Here is a 25,307-nt window from a genome sequence, read left to right as displayed (position 1 = left end):
AGCTGACGTGGACATTTACCCCCTCCATAAATCTTCGTCCGCGAAGCCAAGCCAAAGAAAAAAAAAGAAAGAAGATAACCATATAACCATTTACGGAACGGAAACAGGCCATGTTGGCCTTTCGAGTCCGCACCGGTTCACTGATTTTGTGCGCCCTCTTCAGGCATTGGTCCCGGTAGATCTTCATTTCAAGCAACGTGAGATCATTTTCGAGGTTGGATGCATTTGGAGACAGTCCAGAATGACTTATATAAATGCGCAAATTAACAATGTTTTCAGAGCTTTCTTTGCTTCGACATGATTGTGTTTGACTGACATAGAATGAGCATTCGCTATGAATTGCCTTCCATGTAGTTTTCCTCTTTTGTTCTATCGCCTTTCATTTTAGGAAATAAACATGCAGGCCGAAAAGTTTTGCTCCATATTTCTCATATCTGGAAGTGCCCTCGATAGAAGTACGGGAGAGAAACCAAAACGCGACTGCTTCACAGAGAAGGGAGCCCATACACTGATCAGAGTCATAATGGGGGCCAGAGCCAAAACAAAATACTAACCCTAAAGGCTGGTCTAATCATTCCCTCCCTCTATTTTTCTTACACCCGTCTTCCTACTGGAGCCTTTTGTCTCTCCTGTACCAGCCTCCACAACCACCCCGACAATTCATTCCAGCCAGCCACCACTCTGTGAAAACCTTACCCCTGACATTTCCCTGAATCTTTCCTCCACTTACCTTGAACAGATTTCCTCTGGAGTTTGATAGTGTGGCCCTGGGCAAAAAGGTGTGGCATTCAATGGGGAGCTCCTGGGAGGGATTCGACTCCACCGTGCCCTGGCAAAGCATTCAGCAGCTCTTTGCAAGAGTACATTTCACCTCTTGTATTTTATTGTTCATTTTCTTTGCAAACCACACGTTACTTGATTGGCAGCATTTCAAATGATCCACTGGCTATATTGGTGGGGGGGGGGGGGGGGGGATGGGGCGGGGGGATGGGGCGAGAGCAGTGGGACAAACTAAATTTACAGAGAGAAAAAAGTTTCAGGCCACAGAGATTTGGTTCCAATAACGCCAAGGTAGGTGACGATGAATGAATTATATTAAAAAAAAATTAAATCACAAGCACATCCACGTGCTGATTGTCTGTCAGAAGGGGTCGGGCACAACTACAGAAGATCACAGCAGGAGGGTGGTGTCAGGTGGTGGTGATAACTCCAATATAATGATCCTATGCTCGGACACAATCCTTTCCCTCCCATCCCTAGAACGGGTCGTCTTAGTTCTTCATTTCTTTCATTCGGTTGAGTGCACTGCCAGCCTGGAACCATTCGATCTGTCCCTCATTGAAGCTGTGGTTGAGGAGGATTGTATCCTGGCTGCCATCTTTGTGTTTCAGGATGCATGTGAGGGGCTAAAATGAAGGAGGAGAGAGAACAAAATCAAAATAAGATCCTACTGCAGAAAATCGATTTGAATATAGATTCCTCCAGGTAAGCCTTTAACTCTGTGGCAGGAATTTTAGGTAACCCTTACTTCTATCTAATTCTTTAAAAAAACTCACACCTTAAGGACGGGCTCAGGCACAAAACGTCATTATTACACTTCTTTGAATGCTGCGAGACCTGCTGAGTTCCTCCAGCATTTCTGTTTCCTCTGTTCCCATCTCTACTTCAGTTCTTTCTCTCCACCTCTCCTGTCTTCCATCCAATACTCTAGCCCCTCCCTAACTTCCCCTTCTTTTACTGCCGTGATACGTCTTCCATCCAATACTCTAGCCCCTCCCTAACTTCCCCTTCTTTTACTGCCTCGATAGACCTGATACGACCCCTTTATACTTTATTCACAATGAAGGGTCCTGGCTCATGATGTTGACTGACCATTTCTCTCTGTGGATGCTGCCTGACCAGCTCAGTCCCTCCAGCTTCTCTTTGTTCTTTCGAGGTACCAACATCTCCAGCTTGTGTTTAGACCATGTCATAGGAGCAGAAACAAAACTATTCAGCCCATCAAGTCTGCCCCCCCACCCAATTTCATCCTAATTGGATTTTTATTTAAAAAAATATCATGAACAAAATGTGAAGAATCTTATTCTTGTTTTTTTTTATATATACCAGCTTCCGCCAGAACTCGGGGGAAGAGGAGGAGAAACCCCAGCTGAGAGTACCTTTCCTGGTGCAAATTCATTCAGTCCAACAATGGAGACTTTATCGTCCGGTTGCACCTTGTCGTAATCATTGGGATCGGTGAAGGTCAGAGGCAGAAGGCCTTGTTTCTTCAGGTTGGTTTCTGCAAAGACCATAAAGTCCAAATGACACCTCATTCCTCGATAAAGACAACATCCACTTTGGATCAAGTTTCAGGTGATCTCAACCTCAACTACTTTTCCCTCAGCCATACCTTAGTTAGACCTGTGGTTCTCAACTGTTTTCTTTCCACACACTTATCACTATAAGTAATTCCTCTGCCATCAGTGTTCTGTGATTAGTCAGGGATTGTTTAAGGTGGGATGTGGGTGGAAAGGAAAAGTTTGAAAACCACTGTTTCTATTGTCCCTAATTGACTCGTTCAGTTTCGTAACTTCAAAGGAAATGGACCAATGACGATTTGTTCTCAAGCAAAAATATTTCAGTAACAATTGAGTCGAGAGCAGTGATTCTCAACCATCCCTTTCCACTCACATCCCACCTGAAGCAATCCCTTACTAATCACAGAGCACAGATGGCATAGGGAATACTTAAAGTGGGATGTGAGTGGAAAGAAAACGGTTGAGAATCACTGCCTTAGAATCACAGAAACAGACCCTTTAACACAGCCATTCACAACCCTTGACTCTGCTCAAAGTTTACGGGTCCCCTTCCTTGTGAAGCAGTCAAGTTTAGTTGGTTTCTTCCATATTTAAATTTAGACATACAGCATGGTAACGGGTCCATTCGGCCCACGAGCCCATGCCACCCAATTACACCAATTAACCTTCATGCCTGTATATATTTTTTAAGGGCGGGAGGAAACTCACGCAGACACGGGGAGAACATACAAACTTGTTTCAGACAGTGCTGGAGTCTAACCCACTGTCGCTGGACAGCGTTGTGCTAACCCATCACACCTCCCCTTAAATGTGCTCTGGCCCTCATTGAGAATGGCTGCTTTAACACTGACCAAGCAAAATCTTTTTTACTGTGCTCAGACATCATCTTCACCTCTCCCAGGATCTCTCAGTCACCTCCACCATAATGAATTTCATAAAATGTAAATTAACACTCGAGGCAATTTACGGCACAAAATATTATTGAGAACCTTTCCATCTAGAACACAGTATCACTGACCCACTACCATCAGGAGAATCAAAATCAGGACGGCCAGGTGGGGGAGTAGCTTCTTCCCGCATGCTGTGAGACTGATGCCCGGTATCCTGTAACCAAGTAAATCATTCCTAAATGTTCGTTCATTTTCTCCCTCTCTCTATCATTATATCTTTATGTATAGATGTGATTTTTCTGAGTTGTGAATTGTGTGCACATCATGGTGCGGAGAAACACAGTTTCGGCTGGTTGTATGTGTTCTGTCAGATGACAATAAACGTGATCTCCACCTCTATGGGACGCGGGATGAAAACCATACTGCAACAGAGTGAACGTGCAAACTCCACACAGAGCATGGTGGATCTCTGGCGCCGTGAGGCAGTGGCGCTGCTAGCTGAACCCCTGCATTCTTTCAACCCTTCAGCCTGTTTAGAACCTTCCGATCTAGCCCCACATCAATAGTATTGCTTCTTTTCCCCACTCACACATCGCCTTAAGTCGTCCCTTACTAACCACAGAGCACCGATACCATAGGTTCAGCTCTAAATGGAGTATTGTACCAAGATCTGGCTGCCACACATTATGAAAGATTCAATAACTTTAGGGTGGGTGAGAAGGGATTTGGCAAAATTATTCCAGTGCTGAGGGGTGGAGGTGTAGTTGAACTTGAAGTTGGGCTGCTCTCAGAATGGGAGATACAGCATTTGGATTGTGAGACTACATCCCTAATGTGCATATATTTAAAATTCTTAATGGTGCAGATAAGAGTGGATGGAGAGAAACTGTTCCCATTGGTGGAATGAACAGGAGACACCTAGATTGTTTGGCTCTCCCAGTGGTAGTGGCAAGATAGATTTCAATGCAGCATTCTAAAGAGGATTGGGAAAAGTTTCTGCCAGGAAGATATCCGCAGAGCGAAGGAGACAAGCGGAGTGCTTTTACAAGTGTGTACAAGTTCCTAAGAGACAGTGGTGGATTCGAACCTGGGTCTTTGGGATTGTGTGATTCTGTGATGTGAAGACCAGTTGCTGTGGGCTAGAATTCCTCTTAGAACCACCATAGAATACTACAGCACAGAAACAGAATCTTCAGCCCTTCTAGTCTGTGCTGAACCATTTTCCTGCCCAATCCCACTGACCTGCTCCCAGTCCATTGCCCTCCATACCACTCCCATTCATGTACCTATTCAAAATTGAGCCCACATTCACCACTTCAGCTCATTCTACACACCCACCACCCTCTGTGTGAAGAAGTTCCTCCAAAACTTTTCCCCTGTCACCCTTAACCCATGTTCTCCGGTTTGTATTTCACCTTCCCAAAGTGGAAAAAAGCCGACCTACATTTACTCTGTTTACCCCCTTTCAAAACTTTAAACACCTCTTTCAAATCTCCCCTCATTCTTCTACATTCCAGGGAACAAAGTCCTAACCCTGTAACTCAGTTCCTGAAGTCCAGGCATCATCCTCGTAAATTTTCTCTGCACTCTTTCAATCTTATTGATAATTTTCCTGTAGTTTGGTGACCAAAACTGCACACAATACAGCCAGTCCCTGGGTTACGAATGTCTGACTTACAGACAACTCATATTTATGAACAGACTACGCGTGACTTCGGTAGTTTGTCGGCTCAAGGAAGGAGAACACCATTTCCCTTTTTGAGTCTGATCATGTTGCTGTTGACGATTAAAATGAGCAAGAAAAGGTTTGAAGCCTTATCAATGATTTAAAAGCTGTACAAACAGCAAGTTCCGACTTGCCTAAAGCAGACCTAGGAATGGATCTCATTCGTAACCCGGGGACTGCCTGTACTCCGAATTTGGCCTCACCTCTTGCCCAACTCTTGAGCCTGTGAGTATTTCGGATTGAGTAGGCTGGAGTTCTGACATGAATCTCCACCATGGACCTACCGTGAATTCGAGCAAAACTCTTGACAATGATGGCTCGTCCTCCCAGGTGCCGAGGCTCGAGGGCAGCGTGCTCACGGCTGGAACCCTCACCGTAATTCTCATCACCGATCACCACCCAGTTGATACCTTGTTTCTGGGTGAAAAGGGGAAACAAAGGGCTTCAGTCATTGCACTTTTCCTGGGGAATATACTGGGGTGGCCATCTCGCAGTTGACAGGCTCCATACTCTGTTCTGTTTGGTTAATTAGCCTGTCTCACTCCCCTTTGGATGGTTTAGTTAATTAGAGTTTTGCAAAGAACCACAAAATTATTGAATTTATGGGGAATGTTCACTGGTCTTTTCACTTCCTGCTTTGTGGGATCTGTGAGGGAATATGATTACAAAAGGCAAAATAACTATGGAAGGACAAACTCTAATCCAAAAATGATGGGACTCAGTCTAAGGATAAGGGGGAAGCCATTTCGGACTTGGATGAGTTGTGAACTTGTGGAAGACCCAGCCACAGAAAGTTGTTGAGGTTAGTTCGTTAGATATATTCAAGAGGAAGCTTAACACCCACTGAAGAGCCCTGCTCCCACTTCAAAGCTTCTTCCTTCTGGACACCTTGTTCTTGCCTTTTGCCTGCTAAAATATGTCTTTACCTCTTGTGGACGCTGTAAGCTCCTCCAACAATTCTGGGTTTCCACTACAATCGCAGAGTCTGCAGACTTTCCTGATTCACATCACCCTCTGCTTTCCCGAATGCACTCTGAGATGGAGTGCTGCCCTTGGCCTCAGCTGGATGAGGACATCCTGAATGGGCATCGTAGGCAGGTGATGAAAGTCGCTGCGTGAACCCCAAAAGTCTGCAGTTGTTGCAATTAGAGTAAAAACACAAATGCTGGGGGAACTCAGTAGGTCTCGCAGCGCCCATAGAAGATAAAGGTATATTCTGACATTTTGGGCCGCCTTCACGGTAGGTTTTGATTCTCTAGGCTCCAGAGCTAAATGCCACAGATTCTATTGTTAAATTAAGGAAAGCAAGAGGCAAGTTCACTGAGCTATTCTACACCACCACCCCCCCCCCCCCCCCACCCAACTAAAACAATGGAGTATAGCTTTGGCCCATCTTCCTTGGCCTTGCCTACCTTATAAGTGCGTGCTGTGTCAGGTACTGGCCCATACTCATTGGTGATCTGGTTTTTCACTTGGTTGGCTTTGTTATTCTCAATGTTAATAGCCCCGATCAGCAGGTTGTTTGAAATATTATCGAGGTGACCACGGAACTTCAGCCAAGGCCCAGCAGCGGAGATGTGATCAGTGGTACATTTGCCTTTGACCTGAAGCAAATGGGAAAACAAGAGTTAAAACTAGAAAATGTGCAGTGCAACCAAGCCAAGCTTCAAATATTTGGAAAGCAGAGATGGTTGGCACGAGGGCTCCAAATAAAGGTACAGGACCAGATTTCTGACATTGACAGGAAAAGTTTTGTGGATTTAAAAAAAATTAATCACTCCCACACACGAGAGACAAATAATTTGGTCTACTTTTATTAAAACTAATAACATGATGAATCTAATGCCCCAAATGAGGTAAGAGACACGAGAGAATGTCTAGTTTTCTGGAACAAAAAACCAGCACTCATACAGTCCCTTCAGCCACAATGTTGTGCCGATCAGTGGTAACTTGCTCCGCATCAATCTAATCCTTCCCTACCTCACACCCAGACATATGCAGCCATGTGCCTCTCCAGGAGTACTTTGAATGTCCCTGCTGTACCAGCCTCCATCCCCACCCCAGGTAGTCCCACTACTCTCTACCCCTGGCTCCCCTGATCGTTCTTCCTCTCACCTTAAACTGATATTGCCTTGCTACTGTTGCCCCAGGAAAAAGGAGCTGGCTGTCCACCCTATCCTCGCCACTCATAATTTAACACACCTCTCATCCTTCACTCCAACATTAGGTACCCCTCTGGACATACATCATGGTCACAGGCCATTTCGGCCCATGAGTTCGTGCTGCCCAATTTACACCCCATTAACTTGCACCCTTGGTATGTTTTTTGAACGATGGGAGGAAACTGGAGCCCCTGGAGAAAGCCGAAGCTCCATCAACTTTGCTGCATTTGAAATGTTCTCTAATCCAGGCAACGTCCCGGGTGCTCTCCAACTGGATGACATTAACATCGACTTTACTCTGGTTTCTGCTAGTTCGCTCCTCTTTCTTCCTCCCTTCCCTATTTCTCTCTGTTTTCGTTCCTCCGGTTCTCCACCCCTTTCCCTCTCCCTTCACAGACCCATCCCCCCTCCCTGTTTGCTGTTGTGTCCTCCCTTCCTTATCCACATATTACCTTCTGCCTTTGAGACGGTGCCCCTCCCCCCCCCTATTTTGTTCAGACCTCTGGCCACATTACCTTGATGAAGGGCTCAAGCCTGAAATGTTGGTTCTGTCCCTTTATCTTTGCTCTATAAAGGACTCTGTTTGACCTGCTGAGTTTCTCCACTATTGTGTTTTCACTTCAATCACAGCATCTGCAGACTTTCATCTTTTACTTCTAACAATATTTATTTGTACAGATAAAATACTTGTGCTGCATATGTATTACATGTCTGGCTGTGTGTCTGCGGATTTTGTATCGAGGACCAGAGAACACTGTTTCGTCAGATTGTACTTGTGCAATCAGATATCAATAAACAGCATAAAGCATCTGGTACCCACGTTGCATGGAGTAACAAAGCCGTCCTGGACCTCAAACTGCCCTTGTGTTAAACAAGAATGTCTGCAGACACTGTGATTGTAGTTTACACAAAAATGTTGGAGAAACTTAAAGAATCAGAACTACAATTTCAGGCCTGAGCCCTTAGTCAAGGTACAAGCAAAAGCAGACAGGTGCCTGAATAAAATGGTGCTTTGGGGGGGGTTTGGTAGGTGAGGGCCTCAATGAACAAGGCTGTGACATTGCTGAGGAGATTTCAAGACCACAGAGCTAAGTGCTGGGTGTGACTATAAAGGCTTCCCTGATGTGATGAAGCTCAAAGCAGCCACACAAGGGATTTGGGTGACAGGGTGGGGGGGTGGAGGGAAGGAGGGACCACAGTCTATGGCCATGCCACCACTGGGCAGTATTAACAGCCTCACAAAAGCTTCCTGTGTGCTTTATCTAAGTGGCGTTGAAACATTGTGGGAACACAATGAACAATAATGCATGTATTTTTGAAAACTCGGCCAGAAAGGTACCTAATGTTGGAACGTCTCAGAGTTCCTGATACAAGCCTCTTGCATCAAACACGCCAGTTGGAGTAATTTACAGCTCCAGTGATCGGGACTGGACAGGTGTTCAAATCCCGTGCTGTCTGTAAGGAGTTCATACATTCTTTCCGTGTCTGTGTGGGTTTTCTCCAGGGGCTCCTATTTCCTCCCATCGTTCAAAAAACATACCAAGGGTGCAAGTTAATGGGGTGTAAATTGGGCAGCACGAACTCATGGGCCGAAATGGCCTGTTACCATGATGTATGTCCAAATATTAAATTCTAAAAATTAATTACACTATCTGGAGCTCACCTTGATCAATATTTGCATGTCCACCAAGTCCTTCTTGTTCCACCGATCAAATGGAGTCAACAGTTGCAGCCGCTGGCTCTTGGGGTTAACCTTCACTTCAATGTCCTTGGGGTCTATGGGTGGGTATTGGTATGTGTCGTGGCCAGGATCAAAGCCCTACAAGGTCGAAATGAAGTGTTAGCAGTTCTTGACCTGCTGCATTCTTCTTTCCCACCACCCCCTCCCATCCACCACAACCTACCAACATTTCCCCTAAACCAGTGGTTCCCAAACCTTTTCAGACTGCCGCCTCCTTGGCCTCCAGGCCACATCCCGTGTGCCCCCACCCCCCATACAACTGCCTTGGGGGGGGGGTGGTAGCAGGGGCACTGATCAGGGAGGGGGTGCTGAACGGGGTGGGGGTGTTAGTGGCGGCACTGAGCAGGGTGGGGCGTTTAGTAGTGGAGTGGGGGGGGTCAGTGGCAGCGCTAAGCTGGGGAGGGTTAGAGACGGTGGCGCTGAGCAAGGATTGGGGGGGGTTAGAGATGGTGCTGAGCAAGGGTTGGGGGGGGTTAGAGATGGCGCTGAGCAAGGGTTGGGGGGGGGGGGGTCAGTGTCAGTACTGAGCTGGGAGTGTGGTGGTGGCGGCAGCGCTGAGAGAGCAGTAGTGACGCCAGTACAACATGCCAGCCACTGAGACCAGCTGTTGAGAGAACGCCTTTTCTCCGTTTATCTTGCTCACTACGGCCACCCCAGATCTGGCAAGAAAATTACTGCACTGGCTTCTTCATGAAACTTTACAGCAGACTGAAACAAGACCGAAGGTTCGGAACGCCCCCTTTTCCCTCACTGCTCACAGGTGGGCGGCAGTGCCCACTTTGGAAATCACTACCCTAAACAATAGAGCTGCTCTCTCACTACTATTGGGACTTGGGTTCAGTCCTGATGCCATCTGAGTAGAGTATGCACATTCCTCCACTGTGATAACACAAGTGTCCTCCAGGTAATCTAGTTTCCTCCCACATCCCAAAGTGAATGAGAAGGATTTTACTGTCAGATACACCATAGATGCACTGAAGTGTGCAGGTTGAGAGGCTACATATTATTTACAGGTGGTTGATAGCTGCAATAGTGGGGATCTCCCAGTGGCCAACCATTTTAATGACACATCCCATTCCCACACGGACATGTCTGTCCATGATCAAACCGAGGCTACCCACAAAATGGAGGAACAGCACTTCACCCTCCAGCCTAAAGAGATATTAACATCAACTCTGGTTTCTGTTAAACGTGTCCCTCTCCTTCAGCTCTTATTTTTGGCTTAGTTTCAGAAATTTGAGATGGGCTCAATGACCATTTTCAGAATCAGAATTTTGATACATTCTTGGGTGCCAGAGAACTTGCTGCAGTTTAAAAGGTACCAGCTTGTATACAAGTTCATGCAAGGCTTCCTGGCCAGCTAGGAAATGGCGTGTACCTTGGTGGGCAGCTCATCGGCGTTTGGTGCTTTCAGTTTAAACTTCCTCCCATCAGTCCCAGTCAGCGAATCGCGTTCAGGGTCAAATTTCAAGGTGCCGGCGATGGCCAAGGCTGTAACAATCTGGGAACGCAGAACCACAGTCAACCATCAGCAACTCCATCCATCCACTGCAACCAGATGACTGAAGAAACTTGGTACAAGTAAAATAATGTTGCCCTAACTCTATTTGAACTGATCTCCCACTGTGTCCCCCCCCCCACCTGGAGCGTGTTTTATTCTACTAGATAGAACAAAAACAAACCTTTTAATTCTATCTTGGCACACATGGCGACAAACATGAATTTGAAACTCTAGTGCTGTTCGGAGGGTCAGAAGATGAACGGGTCAGTCTGAGAACGTTAGACATGAAATACTGCTCGGCACTCGCATGAAGGACAAGACAGGGTAGTGAGATTTAATGAACATTCTGGTTATTAATTCATTTTTACTGTTTAACATTAATCATGTTTGTAGTTCTCAATGATGCTGAGGACAGGAAACCAACATTGCACATGACTGGACACACAAAGAAGTGGAGATGCTGGAATCTTGAGCAAACCAAGAGAAGTGAGAGGAACTCGGCAGATCAGGCAGCGTCTGTGGAGAGGAAATGGACAAAGTCTTGGGTTGGGACCCTTTCTAAAGGCTAACAAAGGAAGGGAAGATAGCAAGAATAAAAAGGAGAGGAGGGTGAAGGAGAAAAAAGGCTGGGGAGAGGCTGAGGTTGTCCTTGAATTGAAAACTCCAAGCATTGTTTTGCCAGATCAAATTTAACACCTTTGAGGTTGGGTGGTTGTAGATAATGATCAAAGAAAATAAATTCCTGATAAGATGTACAAAGAATAGTGCAACGATTCTGGTCAGGGTTTCCCCATTCCTCCTCTTGTTCCCTCTCTTCTTGGAATACTATTCCACAGGTAATGATTTAAACTTGTCATTAAAGTGCCCGTTATTATTACAGTGTATAGTAAAAGCCCTGGTATCCGGAATTCAAGCATCCAGTAGCCACAGGCAATCGGCAAAAAAAAAAATCAATGAAAATAAATTTAAAGAAAAAAAATAGGTAAAGTAACACATAAGCCTTTGGTGAAGATGGGAGCAAATATTCAGCAGCGGAGGGAGGCCTTGGTCGTGCTTTGCTCATAGTAGCTGTTTGAATAAAGTTGTGTGAAGCAGCAATGGCAGCGCCCAGGATGAAGAGCTGGTTGATGCCGCTCGCCGTTGAGGTGACTCTTTATTCCTGCTTAGTAAGAGTTACCCCGGTCAGAGACTTTATCTGTAAACTTGGGTGGGGGGGGGGGGGTTAATTATCTATAATGTTATTCTTCATCTTTCGGGCAGCTCTGTGGAGGGGGAGGAACCTGCAGATGCAGCCATGGTTAAATGTTTTCAAAGAAAGCGACTGAAAATAAAGTAAAATGCTTTAGGTTTTATATATTCATGCAAGTGAAGTAAGTACAGTATTGTACTTTTGTCTTTTAAACTGTTTATTCTTAATGCAGGTATATTAGTTAGGTATTGTAAGAGTGAGTCTCAAACAACTGTAAAATACACTTATCCAGCATCTACCAATCCCCATAGGTGCCGGATACCAGGGGTTTACTGTATTCCAAATCAGTTTTCACACCAGTCTGCTCTGATGGTTTTCCCATCCTATTCTTTCTTCTCTCCCATTTGAGTCTCCGTTGAATGCAATCACTCACACGACAGGATTTGACAGGGAATTTTATCAAGAATGAAAAGCGAAGTAGAAACCATAACGTGGCCTGTGGATTTTTACCTCTGGAGACGTGACAAAGGCATGGGTGGCAGGGTTGGCATCGTTACGTCCAGTGAAGTTCCTGTTGTAGGAGGTCACAATAGTGTTCTTTTCACCTTTCTTAACATCCTTTCTGGATTGGAAATATAAAACAAAAGGTCAGAAATAAGTGACACTCAGAAGTAAACGATGAATAAATAAAGCGCAAAAACGCTACAAATACCAGAAAGATACTGGGAGAGCATTCTGACTGGTGCATCACTAGCTGGTACAGAGGAGCCAATGCACAGGACTGGAAAAGGCTAGAGTTGTGAACTCAGCCAGCGCCATCGTGGGCACCACTCCATTGAGGACATCTATGTGGGGGTGACTCGAGAATGCAGCCTGTCATCAAGGACCCCCACCACCCAGGTCACTCTGCAACCATCAAGGAAAAGGGTGCAGGAGCCTGAAGACGAGCACTCAGTGGCACAAGGACGGCTTCTCCCCCTCTGCTGTCAGTTTTCTGAATGAGCAATGAACCACAGACACTGCCTCACTTTCTCTTCTTTTTACACTATTTATTTTTAAATGTAATTTATAGCAATATTTGCTGCTGCAAAATAACAAATTTTGTGACCTGTTCATGACAATAAATTCTGATTCTGAAATAGGAAGTAACAGAAAAGGGAACCACTCAGCAGGGCAGTCAACATCAGTAGAAACACATACAGAACCTGCTGCCCATCTCCAGCAATGCTCGCTTTTCTTAAAGTGATTTCTACAGCAACAAGCAGGGTGCAGGCAGCATTTGTCAAGCCCTGGCCAGCTTCCAGCTTGCCATTCTGGGGATGTTGCAGCTCATCTCGGAGTCACTTCCACCCCTGCTGCAGTACACCACGCAACATGGCCTTTGTTGGTCCATCTTTAGTGTTAATCTAATCGCAGTAGTAAATTACAATTGAGAGTGGCATCACTCCTGTCCTTCACAGAACAATGGCTGGAAATTAAAGTTCTTTTGGGAGGTAGGGTCTTGAAACCACCTTGCGCTTACCAGCTTGTACCAGAGGCAGGAACAAAAGCTAATTTCTGACAGAGTCTTGTGCTTAGTGCAGTGAGAAGAAAACTGAAGTGTTATCTCTCTACCTGTCCCACTGTCCAATGCAGGGCCCACATGCATTTGCCAGAACAAGCCCACCAACATCTCTCAGAACTTGAGCCTGGGAAGACAAAATGTAGCGTTACATGTGGAAGACATCACTTGCATCCAGTCCATTGTTCATTCTCAGAACCAAGCCCTCTCCCCCCCCCCCCCCCCATAAAATAGTTCAAGCTGCAGAACTTGTCATCTCCCATCTGCAGATTAATTTGCCCCATTCTTTGCACTCCTAACTGGGGAACTTTGAATGAGCTATAACGCTATAAATGCTGGAGAAACTCAAACAACATACTTTATATAGCAAAGGAATATAACCAACGTGTTGGGCTTGAGCAAGGTATGAGCAAAATAAAGACAGGCGCCAGAACAAAATGGTGGGGAGGGCAGGAGTACAGGCCCAACGGCAGGAGGTAATAGGTGGATAAGGGAGGGAGGGCACAGCAGCAAATGGGGGAGGGGGAAGGGGGTGGAGAGCTGGAGGAAAGGAGGGAGAACAGGGAATGGTCCAGCAAAAACCAGAGAAGTCGATGTTAATGCCAACCAGTTGGAGAGTGTCCAGACGGAAAATTAGCTCTTCCCTCTGCTAATACCTTGAAGGGCTCAAGCCAGAAACATTGGTTATGCATCTTTATCTGTGCTCAACAAGGTACGCTGTTTGACTTGCATTGTGTTTTTACCGGGAATTTCTTTATTGTTCCAATAGAGGTTTGTGGATCCCCCAAAACCCTGGGCTGCCTGACCCCCATTTAAAAGTTCAGGACAAAAAAAAAATGCATTCACCCTATCCTTCCTGCCACTTCCACCATCATTCATCCTTTTAAAAGATACCAAACACCAGCTGCTCCAAAGAATTCTGCACAATCATTGCAGCCGAGTATATTTATAATCAGCGGTGTCAAGAATATGTTGTGGTTCATCAATAGAAAAAAAATAGAATTGTATGACAGTCTCATGAATGCAGCCTATCTGAATTTTGCTGAAGTCTCCTCGTTTCAGAGCTGCAGTTAGGTACAGTAAAATCCCCATTATCCAGAATTCAAGCAACCAGCAATCTCAAGCAACTGGCAAAGAAAATCGAGAAAAATAAATATAAAAATTTAAAAAAAGTTTAAAATTGTCAAAGGAAATGTTCTCTGAAGTAACTCAAACTTTTAGTGAATATGGGAGCAAATATTTAGCCAGAGGAGTGCCTTGGTCGAGCTTTGTTCGTAGCTGCTGTTTGAATAAAGTTGTGTTTGAATAAAATGGCATCACCCAGGATGAAAAGCTGGTCAATGCCGCTTGCTGCTGGGGTGATTCTTAAAGTACCTCCTTATCCCTGCTTAGTAAGTGTCTTGACCTTTGTTAGTATATTAATAAGGCTTTATCTGTAAACTTGGGGGGAGGCTGGATTAATTATCTATAATGTTATTGTTTGTCTTTCTAGCGGCTCTGTGGAGGGGATGCAGCTATGGTTAAATGTTTTCAAAGAACGTGACTGAAAATAAAGTAAAATTCTTGAAGGTTTATATATTCATGCAAGTGAAGTTGGTTCAGTGCAAGTACAGTATGGTACTGACTATGTCATTGTACGTGATAGCTCTCCGTAGGATGACCCCGGAATTTCCACCTAAAATGGTATTTGTATAAGACAACCCACATCTGGCACTTACCACTGTCCTAAAGTAAAAACATAACGCTGGAGAAACTCAGCAAGTCAAACAGTGTCCATTATGTAGCAAAGATAAAAATATACACCAACATTTCAGACATGAGCCCTTCACCTTGATGAAAGGCTCCAGCCTGAAACGTCGGTTATAGATTTTCATCTCTCGCATTGTGTTTTCACTTTAACCACAATGTCTGCAAACTTTCATGTTTTACTTTTTACTTACCACTGACCAATGGATGCTGTTAAAAGCAAATCACATTATTTTACGAACAAATTACCATGCAAGTTTCAGTTTATTTGGATATTTTAAAATAAATCACTGTCGGCTCCTGTAACAGGCTGTTTTAATGGCAGTCGATCGGGGCAGATGGACCCTGCGGAGGAGCACTGAGACTTCGCAAATAACAAACAGGACATGTGCGAGATTGGGTCGGAGCAAGCAGGAAGATGGTGGCTGTGTCGAGACTTTTAAGACCCTTTGTAGAAGACAATTCCTATTTTAAGGTGAAATTTTTTGTTCCATACAAAAGCATAAATGTATGGTATTTTTGTATTTTAAACTATTTATTCTTAATTCAGGTGCATTAGTTAGAGGCCTTGTAAGAGTGAGCCTCAAGCAACCGGAGAACTCGCTTAACCCTCATCTATCAACCCCAGTAGATGCTGGATACTGAGGGTTTTACTGTACTCACATATCCGTCTCTCTCGATGGTGGCACGGATCTGCTCAGAACCTGGTGTGATGGTGAACTGGGACTTGCACTTCAGCCCGTGGTCGATGGCCTGTTGTGCTACAGCTGCCGAACGGCCCATATCCTCGTAACTGCTGTTGGTGCAGCTGCCAATCAAACCTGGTAACATAGATGCAAGCGTCCATCTTACTTAAACAGCTTTATTCCTCAGTTCTGAACCGTCTACACCTGTTTAAAATTTATATGTCAAAATGAGCCATGTTAATTGAGGTGTTCGATAAACCAGGTCTCACTTCAGAATCAAAATTTATCGTCATGATCCAGTCATGAAATTTGTGGTTTTGCAGCAGCGACACAGCGAAAACATTCATATAAACCACTTTAGAAAATAAATAAATACTGCACAAAAAAGTCAAAATGAGGTAATGTCTGTGGTTCACTGATCTTTCTGGAATCTGATGGCGGGGGGAGGGGAAGAAGCTGTCCTTATGCCGCTGAGTGCTCACATTCAGGCTCCTGCACCTCCTTCCCAATGGTAGCAGAGTGGTGGGGGTCCTTGAGGATAGAGGCTGATTTCTGAAGACACTGCCTCTTGTAGATGTGCTCGATGGAGTGAAGATTAGTGCCTGTGATGTCGCAGGCTGAGTTAACAATCCTCTGGAGTTTTTTCTTGTCCTGAGCGTTGGTGCCTCCATACCAGACAGTGATGCAACCAGCCAGAATGCTCTCCATGGTCAGGAGAAGGTTCAAAAGTATGAAACCACGAACCAGCAGGTTTTCACCCTACAACCATTAGGCTCCTGAATGATCTTGTGCTGCCCTTGTCGTGACCCAACTGATCATCCACTGTAACTCTGTAACATGCGCTTGTGCTGCTGTTATGTTGGAGCTGTTGTTATGTTGGAGTACTCATGATACAAATCCTTTTTACTGTACTGGGAACACGAGACAATAAACTTGAAATTGACTGCAATGATCTTAGGGTTCCAGTGTGCTTTATTTCAAAAGTCAGGGCTGCAGAAATACTGTGGTGGACCAGATAGGAACAAAAAAAAAATTGCAGGTTTGCATTGATAAGGTTGAGTCATGGAGACATGCCCTTTGTCTACCTGAACTGGCCCCATATCACTGGTGTAGCTCATTTCCCTCTAAACCTTCCCTATCCATGTACCTGTCTACTGAATGTCATAAATGAACTCACCTCTACCAGTCTACCACTACTCTGGCAGGTCATTCCATTTAGCCACCACCCTCTGTGTGGAAACATTTCATCCCCCTTCCCACTCCACACCTTAAACCTCTCTTTTAGACTCCCCTACTCTGGGGCAAAAGTGATATGCACCTATTCTATGTCTCTGATGACTTTGTACCTCTATAAAATCACCCATCAGCCTTCTATGCTCCAGGGAGGAAATCCTAGCCTATCTCACCTCTCCTTACAACTCAAGCCCTCCAGTGACCTCTTGAAAATCTTTTATAGACCCTTTCCAATTAAAGGATCTCCTTCTGATAGCCAGGTGACCAGATATGCACACAGCATTCCAAATGTGGCCATACCAAAGTCTTGTCCAGCTGTAACGTGACATTTCAACTCCTAGTCTCCCAAAGGCAAGAGCACCAAATGCCTCCTTCACCATCTTGTCCATCTGTCTCACCACTTTCAGGATATTATTTAGGTCTCTCATTTCTACAATACTTCCCAGCACCCTTTCATTGATTCTGCAAGTCCTGCCCTGGTTTGACTAGTCAAAATGTGTCACTTCACATTTATCGGAGATAAATTCCATTTATCATTCCTCGTCACACCGTCTCATCATTCACAAATTTACTAATCCTGTTATTTATGTACTTATCCAAATAAATAAATTTTTAAAAAATTTAGACACAGCACGGAAACAGGCCCCTTTGACCAATGAGCCTATGTCACCCCAATTGACCTACAACTCTAGTACATTTTGAAAGGTGGGAGAAAACCGGAGTACCCGGAGGAAACCCACGCAAACATGGGGAGAATGTACAGATCGCACCGGATTCGAACCCCGGTTGCTGACGATATAATAGCATCGCGCTAACTGCTACGTTAATCGTGCCACCCATCGCATTTATACATTGTACTTATGGGTATGGATTAATCTGTTCCGACGATCTGAATTTTGGATTTGAGGATAGAGTGAGGGATTGGTCAACAATCTGCTGAAGGGACTCGGTGAGTCAAGCAGTCAGTGTGAGAATTGACATACAATGTACAAGACTTGAAGCAAGAATTTATGGCCACAAGTCAAGTCACCTGAACAGGTACCCTGGTTTTTCTCCCTCTGATGCCACTTGACCTGCATCAGCGGAAATACTAAACACATAGCAAGTTAATTTAGCTCAAAAACATGGATGAGAAGTGGAATCTATAGGAATGAGAACTGGTGCCACTGTTAGTCAATGCTTCCTTTGTGGCTGCCTGCCCTCATTAATCTGATTGCTTCAGCAACAGGTTATTATTTCTGAAGTCCTGACCCAAATCTATCAGAAATATGGCCTTTATTTAATTCTTTAAAAAATTTCTTCTGAATCACACATGGAATAGATTGAAAAAGATATTGTATATGAGGAAAAATATTCATTTTTATACAATTTACTCTCCCAATTAAAGTTAATGGCATATCTTTCCATTTCTGTAAATCAATTTTAATCTTATTCAACAAAGGCATATAATTCAAAATAATATAATCTTTATCCTGATAATCTTTATTAACTATAACTCCTAAATATTTAATCTTACCAGACTATTTAAATTTAGTAATCTGTCTACAATCTAAATAATCCTCATTTGATATTGGCAATATTTCACTCTTTTCCCAGTTAACCTGATAACCTGACAGTATGCCATATTGATGTTATAAATTTTGTAACATCCTCAAAGATTCTTTAGGATGTGTTAGATATATTAAAACATCATCAGCAAACAAATTAATCTTATATTCTTGCTCACCTACTTTAATACCTTTAATATCTAAATTTTGCCTAACAGCTTGAGCTAAAGTTCTATTACCAATGCAAACAACGCTGGTGAAAGAGGACAACCTTCCCTAGTTGATCGAGATAATGTAAAAGCTGATGAAATCAGACCATTCGTCATTATTTGTGCTGTAGGATTAGTATATAAAGCTTTAAACCAAGTAGTAAAGGTCAGTCCAAATTGAAATTTTTCTAAAACCTTAAATAAAAATTTCCACTCAACCCTATCAAAAGCCTTTTCCGCATCTAATGTCACTATCATTGGTTGATTAGCTTGTTGTCTAGCAGCATTAATTATAGAAATCAATTTAGTGACATTATCAACTGAATATTGACCTTTTATAAATCCAGCTTGATTAACATATACTAATTTTGGCAAATAATTAGCCAATCTATTAGTTAATACTTTGGCAACAATTTGATAATCTACATTTAATAACGATATTGGTCGATAAGAAGACATTTTAATGGATCTCTATCTTTCTTTGGAATAACAGTAATCAGCGCCCTCGAAAACAATTCTGGAAATGAACCCATCTCAGTTGCCTGTTTCAAAACTTCCATATAAACTGGAAACAACAAATTATTAAATTCTTTATATAAAATTCTACTGTAAACTCATCTTCACCCGGGGACTTTCCTCCCAACATTGATTGCAATGCTTCCTTTAATTCCAATTCCATAAAAGGACAATCTAAATCATTAATATCTTTACTAGTCAATGATAGCAAATTTAAATGAGCCAAGAGCGAATCAATTTGCTCAGTATTTTGTCTACTTTCAGATGTATAAATTTCATTATAAAATCTAAAAAAATTCCTCATTAATTTCCTGAGGTTTATAAGTAATCTCCGAATCTTTCCCAATGGCATGAATTGTTCTTGATACTTGTTCTATTTTTAATTGCCAAGCTAAAACCTTATGTGCTTTTTCGCCTAACTCATAATAACGCTGTTTCAATCTTTGGATCATTTTTTCATATTTATATGATAGCAATATATTATATTGCAATTTTAATTTAGACAAATGGATCTTATCATCTTCAGTAGAATTCTTCTGAAATTATTTTTCTAACCTTTCAATTTCTTTTTCCAAATTTTGACTTTCAATCAAGTATTGTCTTTTAACTCTAGCTGTATAACTAATGATCTCTCAAATATGCTTTTAAAGCATCTCATAAAACAAATTTACTTTGAACTGAATCCTGATTCGTTTGTAAATAAAAAATAATTTGTTCCCTAATATATTTAATAAACTCAGGTCTTTTTAATAACATCTCATTAAATCTCCAACGATAAGTATTTGCTGCCTTCTCGGTACCCAAACAAGAAGCCAACAACAACGAGTTATCAGACAATGTTCTACTTTTATACTCTGCTTGTATAAATCTACCTTGCAATTGAGCTGAAACTAAAAATAAATCAATTCTAGAAAAAGAATTATGCCGTGCCGAATGAAAGGAACCTAATCTATCAGAAATATGGTCTTTGCCCCATCCCTCTCTGAAGCTACCTTTCTTTGCCAGTGCTGCAAGGTTAACTCAGTTCACCTTTCCACAGAGGATGTCCAACGCACTGAGGATTTCCAGCAGCTTCTGCTTGCATTTCAGAATCAGTTTTTCCTTTCTTTCTACAGATTCAGTGATTTTGCTGGAATAAGGTCACAGCCCATGTACTCAGGACCAGCCCGTGTGGCAGAAACAGAAACTTGCAATGATTTTTTTTTCTTACCTACTCGAATATCAAGAGGCCAATCATTTTTCTCAGCAACTGTCCCAATCTCTGCCACTGGATGTGCAAGGTCAGGGGTGAAAGGACCATTAATATGTGGTTTTAGCTGAAACAACAAAAAAAAATCTTCTAACAATATAACAGAAAAGCAATACAATAAAATCTGTTAACCGGAATTCAAGCAACTGGTTTTAAAAAAAAAGAAAAACAAATAAATTTTAAAAATTAAAATAAATGCCTGGATTGGAAAATAGTCCTCTGCAAGGTTAGCAGAGCTGAGACTTTTCTCTTTGGAGTGAAGAAGGATGAGACAAGAATGAATAGAAGTCTACAAGATTATGAGAGGCATAGATAGGGTGGACAGACAGCACCTTTTTCTGAGGACGGAGGTAGCAAACATCAGAGGACGTCTGTACAAAATGAAGGGAGGGAGGTTAGGGCAAGACCTTTATTACAGAATTATGGGTGCCTGGAATACCTTGTCAGGGATGGTGATGGAGGCTGAAGCATTAGGGGCATTTAAGAGACTCTTGGCACATGGATGTAAGAAAAATAAAGGGTTATGAGGTAGGGAGGGTTTAGTATTTTTTTTTGGTAGGAATATATAGGTCAGCTCAACATCGAAGTCTGAAGGGCCTTAACTGTGCAGTAATGTTTTATGTTCAAAATAAAAATTTAAATAAAAGTTTAAAATTGTAAAAGTAAATGTTCTTTGAAGTAACGCATAAACCTTTGGTGTCGATGGGAACAAATATTCAGCCAGTGGAGTGCCTTGGTCGTGCCTTGCTTATAGCAGGCTTTTGAATAAAGTTGTTTGAATATAATGGTTTCTACCAGGAAGATGCCGCTCGCTGTTGGGGCGACTTTTTTTCTTTTTTTTTTTAAATTTTTTTTATTTTTCACACCATAAATCACATTAGCCATGATATACACTATTTCTTTTCACACATATACAGTGACTTTTTCTCCCCCCCCCCCCCTTTCCTCCCAAACCACCCCCCCACCACCCCCTCTCATCCATTTTAGGTATACAATCTAGGTTGCATTAAGCCAGTCAGACAATGTTGTCATTCAACAAAATTACACCAGAAATTCTACTGAGTCCATTCTTTTCTTTCCTTCTCCTTCCATCCACTTAGGTAATGTTTGTCCCCGGTAGGTTTTCGCTATTGTATTTAATGTAAGGCTCCTATACTTGTTCGAATATTTCAATATTATTTCTTAACCAATATGTTATTTTTTCTAATGGAATACATTTATTCATTTAAATTTGGTAGTTTCTTCCTTTTAATTTGGTTATGTATTCCATTAATATTTAAAGACATATAGTTCAGCGTAGCCCTTTTATATTTTGTTTATCTTCTCTTTCCGTTTTTCCATCATTACCTTTCCTCCTTTTCCATTTCTGTTTTCTTATTTTCAACTCTTTATAAGACAACATTCCTACAACATCTAACATTTTCCTTATTCTCCTATTTCTATCTTATTTATCCCCAATCTCCCCTTCACCTCCTGAGTTGTCCTTTATCCCTTGTCGGACAACCACATCTCCCCTCTCCATTTGGATTTGCGAATCCACTCGCAAGCGTCAACTGATTTTGCAGTGACCGCTATTTCCCCCCACCCCGCCTCCCCCAGAAAAGATTTCACTTTTCATATGTCACAAAGGTCCCTCTTTTAATTCCCTCCTTATTCTCTCTATTCCATTACCTTCCCTTATTAATTCTTGTCTATACTATCTATATTTTCCTCTAAGTACAGATACATTCATGTATGCTCATTGTCTCTATTCACTCTTATACCTCTTTACCTGCATACATATCAATCGTGATCATTTTTACTCTCATTACCCGTCTTCATCCCTCAGTCTATTTTTGTCTTTACCCACATACATATCAGTCGTGATCATTTTAACTCTCATTACCCGTCTTCCTCCCTCAGTCTATTTTTGTAATTGTTCTGCAAATTTTCGTGCTTCTTCTGGATCCGAGAATAGTCTGTTTTGTTGTCCTGGAATAAATATTTTCAATACCGCTGGATGCTTTAGTATAAATTTATACCCTTTCTTCCATAAAATCGCCTTTGCTGTATTGAACTCTTTTCTCTTCTTTAGGAGTTCAAAACTTATATCTGGATAAATGAAGATTTTTTGCCCTTTATACTCCAGTGGTTTGTTGCCCTCTCTTACTTTTTCCATTGTCTTCTCCAGTACCTTTTCTCTTGTAGTATATCTTAGGAATTTTACTACAATAGATCTTGGTTTTTGTTGTGGTTGTGGTTTAGAGGCCAATACTCTATGTGCCCTTTCTATTTCCATTTCATGCTGTAGTTCTGGACATCCTAGGGTCTTAGGGATCCACTCTTTTATAAACTCCCTCATATTCTTGCCTTCTTCATCTTCCTTAAGGCCCACTATCTTTATGTTATTTCTTCTGTTATGGTTTTCCATTGTATCTATTTTTTGAGCTAGTAGTTCTTGTGTCTCTTTAGTTTTTTTATTAGATTTCTCCAATTTCTTTTTTAAGTCTTCTACCTCCATTTCTGCTGCTACTGCCCGCTCTTCCATCTTGTCCATTTTTTTTCCCATTTCTGTTAAGGTCATCTCCATTTTAATTATTTTCTCCTCTGTGTTGTTTATTCTTTTTCTTAAATCCTTAAATTCCTGTGTTTGCCATTCTTTAAATGACTCCATGTATCCTTTAATAAGAGCAAGTATATCCTTTACCTTGCCTATCTTTTCTTCTTCTATTTCACCATACTCTTCCTCTTCTTCTTCCTCTGGGTTGACCATCTGTTGTTTCTTTGTTGCCCTTTCCTCCTCTTCTATCTTGTTTCTATTGTCTTCTGTGGTCTCTTCTTGCTGCAGGTGTTCTGCAGCTGTCGTTGCCGGCTGTGGAGATCGACTCCCCAGCTGGTCCCCCCTCCCGTCGGTGTGTTTTTTTTCCTTCGCATCGCGCATGCGCGAAGTTTCGCGCATGCGCGGTTGCGCACTTTTGCTCGGCTCTGCGAGCCATTTTTGTAGTCCATTATTTACCGACCTGAGGGAGCGGGTTTCTCTCTCCGCAGCGGGCCTCTTCGGACAGGTAAGGCCTTCACCTTTTTCCTCCTTTGTCTTCTCTTCCTCTCTTCTTACCGTTGCTTTCGATTTTTCTTTTTATGTCGCCATCTTCTTTCCACCTTTATACTCACTTTTCTGTAACTTTTATTTCTGTGCCTTTGTGTTTTCTCTTGTTTTTCCCGACTTTTCTGGAGAGGGCTGGAGTTCACCGTCCGGCCACTACTCCATCATGTGACTCTCTCCGTGCGACTTTTTTCTTAAAGTGTCTCCTTATTCCTGCTTAGTAAGAGTCTTTATCTTTATTAGTATATTAGTCAGGTTTTATCTGTAAACTTAGTGGGGGGAAAAGAGAAATTATCTATATTGTTCATCTCTCAGGCGGTTCCGTGGAGGGGAAGGAATCTTTAGATAGAGCAACGGTTAAATTTTTTTCAAAGAGAGTGACTGAAGATAAAGTAAATGCTTTGAGGTTTATATTCTCATTCAAGTGAACCTGTTCAGTGTAAGTACGGTATCGTATTTTTGTCTTTTAAACTTTCATTCCTGATGCAGGTGTATTATTTAGACATTGTAATAGCAAGTCTCAAGCAACTGGAAGACTCACTTATCCGTCATCTACCAATCCCTGTAGGTGGCGGATACCACCCCTGGACAAAAATTCATAGTTGAGCTGGAAAAGTACAAACGCTTTTGTTTTTTTCATTGAATAGAGAAGAAACCTCTAGATTTTAGTGCATAGCATTGAATCTTAAACAGGTTGATAACAAAATGGCAAGGTTTCCTTACCTCACTGAGGTTTATTTCAATGAGCTGATCATATTCACAGCCCTCATCGGGAACTAACAGGTCTTGAAACTGATCAGCAATTGCAGCAATTTCTGAAAATAGAAAAAAGAAAGAAGATTGAAAGGGCTGATCATTTGTAGCCCTCTGGGAGGCACACTGGGTAGTATGACTCGCTTGCTCTTGGGAACATAGGAAGTAGGAACATGAGTAGGCCAAAAGTGGCCCATCGAGCCTGCTCCGCCATTCAATACGATCATGGCTGATCTAATTTATGACCTCACTCCACCTACCTGCCTTCTCCCCATATCCCCCAATTCCTTTATCATGTAAAAATTTATCTAACCGAATTTTAAATATGTTTAATGAAGCAGCCTCAACCTGGTTAGAGAATTCCAAACATTCACTACTCTCTGGGAAAAACTATTTCCTGACCTTGACTGCTATCCACGTTAAGTTTGCGTGCTGTTTTCTCCTGTGTCCATGTGGGTTTTCTCTGAGTCTTCCTCCTTCACCCCCCCCCCCCACCCCCAACATCTCAAAGATATGCTGGTAGGGGGGATTGACTAATTACACCCCAGTGAAGGTGAATGACAAAAAGAACTAAGAGCAATTGATGTGCATGTGAAAGAATTAGAGTTATTGACCTGAACATGTCACAAAATCGGCTGATTTGCGACAATGTTACAGATGCAAATGTTGCTATAAAATGTGATGGAATTAGTATACAATCCTGATCCCTCTTTAGTATTGGTAATGCTGAGTCCAGTAAGATTCAAGGCATCTTTCATTGGTACCTCATGACCCAACTAATAAAACAGGTCTTAAGCATTCGACAGCAAATACTGTGAAATTTTCACATAGAACTCAGGATTAAATATTTTGAATGACGGATTGAAACCTGCTGATGACAATGACAGGCAGTTTCACTCTCCCTGGATTCCGCTGGCCTCCTGATTTTCAGCATCTTCAGTTTTTCTTATTGAACGGAAGAGGCCAGCAAGGGTGTGACTAATTTCCGAGACAATTGTTTCAGATTTATTATCAGAGTTCTTACATGACATCACGTACAACACTGAGATTCTTTTTCTCATGGGCAAGGCAGAATTACTACTGATTGGCAGTGTAAAAAAAATAACTGTACATAACGTACACATGTAGACAAATAAAGAAATATTTGCAATACGGAGCGAAAAAAATCAATAAAGTGCAAAGTCAGAGTCCTTAAATGAATCCCTGATTGCATTTG

The 25,307-nt window shown here is 42.4% G+C and overlaps 1 protein-coding gene and 1 long non-coding RNA gene across 4 annotated transcripts in view; one reads left to right on the top strand and one right to left on the bottom strand.

Annotated features, from left to right (window-relative positions):
• Nucleotides 1–861: 861 nt before the first annotated feature.
• The window catches only part of aco2 (aconitase 2, mitochondrial), a 39,706-nt gene continuing 15,260 nt past the window's right edge, over nt 862–25,307 (bottom strand). For 2 of the 3 annotated variants that reach the window (XM_069908748.1, XM_069908747.1), the window contains 11 exons: nt 24,062–24,153; nt 20,218–20,323; nt 15,480–15,637; nt 13,124–13,197; nt 12,020–12,131; nt 10,198–10,320; nt 8,742–8,897; nt 6,329–6,520; nt 5,201–5,333; nt 2,160–2,281; nt 862–1,406 (listed from right to left, as the gene is read on the bottom strand). In XM_069908748.1, coding sequence (XP_069764849.1) covers nt 1,272–1,406; nt 2,160–2,281; nt 5,201–5,333; nt 6,329–6,520; nt 8,742–8,897; nt 10,198–10,320; nt 12,020–12,131; nt 13,124–13,197; nt 15,480–15,637; nt 20,218–20,323; nt 24,062–24,153 — 1,403 coding nt within the window. In that variant the 3' untranslated portion in view covers nt 862–1,271. The remainder of the gene's footprint in view (nt 1,407–2,159; nt 2,282–5,200; nt 5,334–6,328; nt 6,521–8,741; nt 8,898–10,197; nt 10,321–12,019; nt 12,132–13,123; nt 13,198–15,479; nt 15,638–20,217; nt 20,324–24,061; nt 24,154–25,307) is intronic. The other variant, XM_069908749.1, reaches the window with a different exon arrangement.
• LOC138748477 (uncharacterized) lies at nt 967–3,589 on the top strand. The gene is made up of 2 exons (XR_011348053.1): nt 967–1,485; nt 2,110–3,589. It is a non-coding gene; the product is annotated as an uncharacterized lncRNA (long non-coding RNA).

The sequence above is a fragment of the Narcine bancroftii genome, chromosome 13, assembly GCF_036971445.1.
Source record: "Narcine bancroftii isolate sNarBan1 chromosome 13, sNarBan1.hap1, whole genome shotgun sequence".
NCBI classification, from domain to species: Eukaryota; Metazoa; Chordata; class Chondrichthyes; order Torpediniformes; family Narcinidae; genus Narcine; species Narcine bancroftii.
Note: the sequence above shows the minus strand (reverse complement) of the source record. Positions and strands in the feature narration are given on the sequence as shown.